Source organism: Centropristis striata, chromosome 11, assembly GCF_030273125.1.
Source record: "Centropristis striata isolate RG_2023a ecotype Rhode Island chromosome 11, C.striata_1.0, whole genome shotgun sequence".
Taxonomy (NCBI): domain Eukaryota; kingdom Metazoa; phylum Chordata; class Actinopteri; order Perciformes; family Serranidae; genus Centropristis; species Centropristis striata.
Window position 1 is genome coordinate 10,456,294 of NC_081527.1, and position 8,482 is coordinate 10,464,775.

Here is an 8,482-nt window from a genome sequence, read left to right on the forward strand (position 1 = left end):
ATGAACAATAATAGCGCAGTGGATGTTATCCCGAAGTTGTGAGAAACAGACACACAGACACACATTTCATAGGAAAAGCAGAAGTGTTTGAGAAATGTACGGCCTCTGACCTGTGAATAAGAATAGCTCAGACTTGAATGTTTTTTTAGAGACTATGGCATGCATTTAACTGTGGAGAATGTGATGGCTGTTGTGATACACAGCAAAGTTTTGTTCTATTATTAAGCATTGCGGAAGAGCACAAGGTTTGACGCACTCTGAGTATTCACGTGGCTCTTTCTAATTACGTAACAATCAGGCTGTGAGTCAATGGAGGTTAAAGATAACTGAGAGCTGCTGGTTCAGGGAGAACAGTGGTGTCTTGACATCACACACAGATTCCTCTTTGGCTCTGACCCTCATCAGTGTGTCAGGATCCAGTGGTGAAGCTGTGAGGGTGAAACTCTTACTGGAATCTGAAAATAACTCTCCTGCCCATTCAGGGACAGCGTGCAAATTATCATTCACAGAGGTAGTGCTGCTATTCAAATTCAGCATGAATGGGCTCTCCAAGACTTCTCTGGATCTCCAGAACTCAAAGAGAATGTAAGTACACAATGGCACATTTGCAATAAGGCTGTTTTTGAAGGCTCTTTCTTCATGTTCACCTGCTACTGTCATACTTTATTAATGTTCCTGCTAGAGCCCAATCGACATGTTTTTTTTTTTTAAACTATGGCAACAGATATGGTACATTTTTGAGAATGAAAATAGACCTTTTCTAACAGGGTTGTGCAACAATTTTGCACCAATATGACTATGCAAAATTACACTGAAGGCTGCTTTCTAAAGCAAATATTTTTATTTCATTTTAATGCCTGGTACAACTAAAGGTACATTTGTTTGGACAAATATAATGATAACAACAAAAAAAGCTCATAAGAGTTTAATTTAAGAGATGATATTTAGCCATTTTCCATTTTTTGGGGGATTTTTCAGCTACTGCAGATAATTTTGTCAAATTGTAATGCATATTAATCTTGTGAGTACGTTAAAATGTGCTTTCTCAAATTCTAAAATTTTGATTTGAAAGGGCAAGACATTTATTTAAGGGGGCTCGGCCCCCTCTTGCCCCAGCGTAGAGCCGGCCTTGATATGGAACATATCTTATCGTATCATATCTTACCATATAGCATTGTATTGTATCATATTGTATCACATCTTATTGCACCATACCATACCATACTATGCTATACTGTATCATAACGTAGCGTATCACATTGCATCGTACCATACTGTATTGTATCGGATCATATTGTACCTTACCGTACCATGCCATACCATATTGTAACGTAATGTATCGTATCACATCATATGGCATCATATCGTATCATATTGTATATCGTTAGCCTCATAGCATAATTGCCTAAGTCATCTTTTGGCCAAATTGTGATATCTGCCTAACTTTACTCTCCTACTACTGCTGCATCTTTCTGCCTTATTGCGTGTGTTCTCAGCCTATCAGAACACATGTTAGAGTCCAAAATCACTTTCTGCCTTAGTCATCTCTTTGACATTGTGTGGCTTTTGCCACTACATACAAACATGGCCAACCGCATGACAAAGAGGTAATAAGTCTTGTCTTTGATTCATCTGGTAAGGTAGTTCATGTTTCTTCAACTTTCTAGACAATAAACGTACTTTCAGTCAATCAAAGGGATTAGGAGAAGTGTGTTTTTATTTTTAATCACATTTCTGCGACAAGGCATGATGAAATGATGTAAACGCTAGCAAAACACTTTTTATTGCAAGTGTAAAGAGATTTGTTTTGACTAGAAATAAGACATTTTGACAAGATATAAGATCAGTATTCTTGGTTAGATTTTGAGTTTTTGCAGTGAACCTGTTCATATTTTCGGAATAGCGTTCAGTGAGCAGAAGTACTCTGTGTTCGTTCCAAAAAAAGACCAGTGTGATGTATGTATTGTTTTTTTCTTGTTTTCCGAAACACTCAAATATGACTTAGGCAAATATGCTATGAGGCTTACGATATGTCTGTAGGCCAATATCAGCTTCCAATTAATAAATAGGTCTGGCTGTAATTTCCACTGGTATCCTCTCTTGTAGACATGCATGGAAATCCAGTGTACATAACTTCATCCACAGTCCATTACCCTGGAGGAAAATCAACAGGTGTTGTTTTAATTTAATCATCCAGCATATTCATGTTGTTCTCTATAATGTTTTTCTTTGAAATGTGAACAAATCACAAAAGCCTTTTCTTTCCCTCCATCTGCAGACAGGAAACAAATGAAACAAGCCTACTGGGAGAATCTCTTGAGACACTCCTTTCCCAGAAATGTAATTTTCATCCGCTTTCAAGCAACACAAAACTAATATCATGGTTGGTTTCTGTTTTCTCTATAATGAAGTTATGTTCCCTTGTGTAAAAGGTGGACAAATAGCATTTCGGGACTTTCTGAAATCAGAGTTCTGTGAAGAAAATCTGGACTTCTGGCTCGCCTGTCAAGAGTTTAAAACCTCTGAGCACAGTCTAGAGGAGCTCACACGGAGAGCAGCAAGCATTTATGAAGAGTTCATCGGGGCTGAGTCGCCTAGACAGGTAAAAATAAACTCTGTGTGAACAATAAGGGGAGAACTTTTACAGCAAAACGTGGTCAATATATGCATAGACTGAGGATTGTTGTAACAGGGATTAACAGCTCTACTTTCATGAAAAATCATAAGATCAATTTCATGTAAGATAAGATATGACTTTATTTATCCCGCAGTGGGGAAATTTAGTTGTCACAGCAGCTCAAGATACAGACACATAGATATAAAAACAGAATAAGAAAATAAGACATATGCATACATTCTATACACATTCAATACGTATATTTCTGCTATTTGGCATTTATTACTAATACATATTTTTTGTGTTGGTTTGTTTTCCTGCAAGTACTTTGTCTTTTACAGATATTGCACACTGGAGAAAATATATTTTAGCATGTTAAATAGGTTGAATAAGTTAATGCATGTAGTGGTATGAACATCAATGGATAAATATGAATAGATAAATGCATGTATGTCCACTTCTTTCCTGTCCCTCCATGTGAAAATTCATAAGTGTAAGAAGAAGTGTGCAATCACAACTAGTCATTCCCAAAAAAGCGGGGATGCTGTGTAAAACTCAACTAAAACAGAATGCATCAAATTCAGAATGAGTGTATATATATTTACCAATAAACAAGTTTATTACTTTTAACATTTTATATCTCGCAAAGATTGCATTTTGTTTTCATAATGTTTTTCACAGCATCCCAACTTTTTTGGAATCAGGATTGTTTGAAAATCATTTTTAGGACCAAGCCTATATTGTGACACTGATGCTTAAAAAGTTTTACAACCCCTAACCCACATATGAATATAGATTTACATATAGTGCAAATATTCTACAACATACAGTGCCTATAAAAAGTATTCACCCCCTTGGACGTACAAAGTACCCTTATTTGTCTACTACAGAAAGCAATGTTTCCAACTTCTCTAACTATATTACATAATGAGTTAACTGATGTCAAATAAAAGGAGTTCCACTGTTATAAACTGCCCTAAGTTGGAAAACAATCTGAAGTAACAATAAGAATGAAGAATTTACAGAAAAATGAGATGAGACCACACCACAACATTGCTAAGTGGTTTGCAAAAAACAAAATTGACTGATATTTTTGAAATTTCAGAAGAACTACACTGCCTATTAAAATTATTCATCCCTCTTGGATGTTTCACCCTTTTGATGCTTTTAAACATGAAATCATGGTCAATATAATTTGGCTTTTTTGACAAGAATTTGCAAAAAAAAACAAAACCTCTTTAATATCAAAGTGAAAACAGATTTTTACAAAAAAAAAATTTCATTAAGAAATATATAAGGTTAAGTAAATGATTGCATAAATATTCACCCCCTTTAAGTTCCAGCTAGTTGATGCAGCAGTGTCAGAGTTAGGGAAATGGAGAATTTTTTTTAGCAAATTCTTGTCAAAAAAGCCAAATTCATTGACCATGATGTCATCTGTAAAAGCATCAATAGGGTGAAACATCCAAGGGGGTGAATACTTTTTACAGGCAGTGTAATTATTCTGAAATAAAAAATAAAAAAGCAGCTGTTTTGTTTGTTGCAAACCACTTAGCAAAGTTGTGGTGTGGTCTCATCTCACTTTTCTGTAAATTATTTATTGTTATTGTTACTTCAGAGTGTTATTTCTTTTATTTGACATCACTTAACTTATGATGTAATATAGTTAGAGAAGTTGGAAACATTGCTTTCTGTAGGAGACAAATAAGGGCGCTTTGTGTCCACGCTAGAGAGGTTAGAGTTAGAGGTGCTGGGACAAATGTGGTCTTCCCTCAGTTAAAGTCCTAAATATTTTTACTTGTATAATTTACTGTACATTAACCACATCAACCAGCATTTTGAATAGTTGATAGTAATGGTGCAGGTGGCTGCACACACTGAGGTGTATGTTCTGCACAATACAGGTCTGCATTGCAACAGCATGTTTAGATATTTTAACTGAGTGTCTCTCGACATATCTTTGCAGGTAAACTTAGATTTCTACACAACAAAGGCCATCAGCCAGAGTCTCCAGCAGCCGAGTCCATCATGTTTTGTTGTGGCACAGAGAAAAATCTACAGCATGATGGAGAACGACTCCTTCCCACGCTTCATTCAATCGGAGCAATACAAAGTTCTGTTTGATGCGGCTTCCAAGCACGGAGGCCTTGGGAAGCACAGAAAGGCCTTGAAGATAAGGAGCACTGGAGATCTAATGCAGCTTGATTCAAAACCAATCAGGCCGCAGTGTGAGCTCTATCTCTTGCACAAAGCCAGACATCATGCATGTTGATGGGGTAAAGCGTTGCACAGACACAGACTCAGGAACTGCTGCTGACAGACACTGTGTAGGCACTTCCCCTTCCCTTCAAAATGTCACCTCAACAACACAATAATGTGACAAGACTGAGAGCTGTGACAGTGCTGTGGACATGAAACGCTGCAGATGGTGCCATCTGGTGCACAGTGGACACTGGACATCACCAAAGGTTAAACTTTGGGTTTTTAACCTTGGGGTGCTTTAGGCTGTATGGCTGAATGTGATACGTGCGGTTTTATAAAAGAAAATGTTTTTATAAAATGCATGTGGCTGCAGGATTGTTGTGTCATTTGATTCTGCACACAATATTTATGAAAATGTGAATCATTTTGCCATGTATGCATTATGAGGCATTGCAAAACTTTATTTTGAGTTAAGTTCATGCAAAGTGTTCTACTTGGTGAAACTCACTTTAAAACAAAAAGTCTGTGTGTGTCTTCATTAGTGTCTTTAAAAAAACAACATACTTTCTTGTTAAAGTTGATGTGCTACTGCCACCCAGTGGTGCCTGGGAAAACTTCAGCATTTACACAAAAAAGTTGTAATGGTCATATGCAGAAACATAATTGAAACATTTTGTGACAATGATTATATAACAATGGTTATACTGATATTTATTATTTACTGTGTCTGTTGTATAACACTAATCCTCACCAATTCCCACAGAAAACCTTAGTTAAATAAAAAGGTTTCAGTTGTCTGGATAAGAAACAGACAAATTGGTGAGTCTGTTTGCATTCCTTCAACTTGTGCTTATTTTTTTTAAGTCGATAAATTGATTTCAACTATCATTAATTACATTATTTAAACCTGATATGTCAAAATGTCCTCCATGGGGGGAAAAAATGACACATACAGGATCACAAGTACTTGGTAGAGAATGGTGTCAGAGAAGAATCCGTCCTCGTACTGAGCATCATCAACGTGTCCTCCATGTTCTGCAGCTTCCCTGTGGCCTTTATAATTTGATTATGGAAATAGTGGTTAAGAACTGGCAGCATCAAGAAGAGAAGGAGCCGGTACGACGGGAGGAAATGATAAGATGAAGAGCACAGGATTGCACAAAATGAACATTCAAAAGTTGTTTACATTGATATTTTTTTAACTGAAATGTCTACATTTTTCCACACACAAGTTTAGCTCTGCCATTCATAGCATTGCCACTCAATATGTGTCAGTGTAACTAAGTACATTTACTCAAGTACTGGACTTAAGTACAGTTTTGAGGTACTTGTACTTTACTTGAGTATTTCCATTTTATGTAACTTTATACTTCTACTCCACTACATTTTGATTTGCAGGTCGAGAATTAACAAAAAGAAGTGATTGGACACTTTTTTAAAAACCTCATAACAGTATATTAAGTAGTTGAAATGAGCCCTACCTTTCCAAAATGAAAACACTGCTTACATAAATGCATCAATAATAATAATAACTAGGACTGCAAGCAGTACTGAACGAGCCCTCGCAGAGTGGAGCCGTCGGGGTCGGGCACGTCGAGGGAGGCCACGTCGGGCGCGCCGATGTAGGCTCAGTCTCTATGCGTCCCAAATTGCATGTCTCCTACTAATGTGCACGTGGTAGGTGTAAAACATGTTACTTCCTGTAGCCAGCAGGGGGCGCTATGACTGTGTGTCAATATTGACTCGTGGGTGTGTTCCAGGCTGGCCCCTAATCACGTGTGTGAAATTTGGGACAGATTGGACAATGTATGGTCAAGTTATACAGTCTCGTGTTTCATGGCGAGACGCCATTTTTTGCCACCATGCCACGCCCACATAGTGTGACCGTTGGTAAAGATGAATACAAATTTGATCCCAAAGTCATTGTGATGGTACTGACCAAGTTTGAAGTCCATTGGGTTAAATCTGTAGGAGGAGTTTCTGACTTTTGAATAAGAGAGAAAAGTTTCAAGTTTCTTTTTAATATCTGCAATGAAGAAATTGGCTTGTTATCAGTTCATGAACCTGGTTTATGCCCCTGTTTATTTCAGTATGCTTGTCATTAGATTAATTTATTGGAATATATAATCAAAGTTCACAAAAGTGAAGTAAAGTTACTGTGTGCCTTTGATAATGGTAGAGGTCAGAGGATGAAATAAATAATAGTAAAAATACAGGAGTGTTTTTACTAAGGTTTTTAATAAGGTAAATATTCATCCCTCACATGTAAATTGACAGTTAAATTGGTCAAGTAACAATAACAGTAGATAACGTTAATTTAATAGCATTGAAAGTATTTGTAATTAATTGCTGTGAATTACCCAGAGTAACTGGTACCCTGTGGGACCCTGTAGCAGAGGTTCAAGGAGCTGTATGAAAAGAAGATCTCTTTTTATTATTTTTAAATTAGCTCAGTCAGTGGACCACTATCTGCACTATCACATGTTGAAAAGAAGTTTGTCCAGCACCTTTGGCCAGGAGCTAGAAAGACGACTGTGTCAAAACCTGTTTCTGACCTTTGAATAAGAGAGAAAAGTTTCAAGTTTCTTTTTAATATCTGCAATGAAGAAATTGCCTTCTTATCAGTTCATGAACCCGGTTTATGCCCCTTTTTATTTCAGTATGCTTGTCATCAGATTAATTTATTGGAATATATAATCAAAGTTCACAAAAGTGAAGTGAAGGTTCACTGTCGATTCTTCTTCCTTATGTTTTAAACGTTTGACCTTATTTATAGTTCGACTATCCAAACTCAAGTTTGTCTACTTCATCTAACTGTGTGCCTTTGATAATGGTAGAGGTCAGAGGATAAAATAAGTAATTATAAAAACACAGGACTGTTTTTCTGGACCATAGTAGTTCCAATGAAAATACTTCACTATGTTCTCTGTAAATGTTGGGATATTTGGTACAGATATAGGATGCCTCACGTCGGGGCAGTCACGTGAAATTTACGTATTCTGGTATTCGCAAGAATGGACCTTGCAAAATGACTCACTAGCGCCCCCTTGAAAATTTCAAAAGAGCCTCACAATATAGGATATTTTCACCTAGAGACACGAAATTTGGTACATACGTGTATCATGGGAAGACGCACCAAAAAGTCTCAAGAACCCATACCCGAAAACGAACAGGAAGTCGGCCATCTTGGATTGCATATCGCACTTGTCATTGTTTTTGGCCATTTCCTGCTCGCATACTTTAACAAACTCCTCCTACAAATTTCAACCGATTTACTTCAAACTTGGTCAGTACCATCACAAGGCCTTTGGGATCAAAAGTTGCATATATCTTTACCGACGGTCACACTATGTGGGCGTGGCATGGCAACCAAATATGGCGTCTCACCATGAAAACGGGACTGTATAACTTCACCATACATTGTCCAATCTGTCCCAAATTTCACTCACGTGATTAGGGGCCAGCCTGGAACACACCCACATGTCAATATTGACACACAATCATAGCGCCTCCTGCTGGCTACAGGAAGTAACATGTTTTACACCTAGCCTGAGCACAGTGGTAGGAGACACACCATTTGGTATGCATGGGGACTGAGCCCTCAGCGCCGCGACCAACGTGCCCTCCCCCGACGGCGCCTTCCCCGACGGCTCCACTCTGCTC

At 37.6% G+C, this 8,482-nt stretch overlaps 1 protein-coding gene across 2 annotated transcripts; it reads left to right on the plus strand.

The window, feature by feature from the left end:
- The first annotated feature begins 354 nt into the window (after positions 1-354).
- LOC131980197 (regulator of G-protein signaling 21-like) lies at positions 355-5,167 on the plus strand. Of its 2 annotated transcripts, XM_059344408.1 has the most exons (5): positions 355-585; positions 2,107-2,172; positions 2,279-2,340; positions 2,433-2,602; positions 4,584-5,167. In XM_059344408.1, exons 1-5 carry the CDS (start codon positions 536-538, stop codon positions 4,887-4,889), a joined length of 654 nt encoding a protein of 217 aa, XP_059200391.1. In that variant the 5' UTR covers positions 355-535; the 3' UTR covers positions 4,890-5,167. The 2 variants fall into 2 exon arrangements, with proteins under 2 accessions (XP_059200391.1, XP_059200392.1); XM_059344409.1 differs by lacking the exon at positions 2,107-2,172.
- The last annotated feature ends 3,315 nt before the right edge of the window (positions 5,168-8,482 follow it).

What these genes read in the sequence shown, in the direction of transcription:
- LOC131980197 (XM_059344408.1), top strand. Translation starts at nt 536, where the DNA reads ATGAATGGGCTCTCCAAGACTTCTCTGGATCTCCAGAACTCAAAGAGA. An exon ending in GACACTCCTTTCCCAGAAAT is followed by an intron (nt 2,341 to 2,432) that starts GTAATTTTCATC and finishes CTTGTGTAAAAG; the next exon opens with GTGGACAAATAGCATTTCGG. An exon ending in GGGCTGAGTCGCCTAGACAG is followed by an intron (nt 2,603 to 4,583) that starts GTAAAAATAAAC and finishes ATATCTTTGCAG; the next exon opens with GTAAACTTAGATTTCTACAC.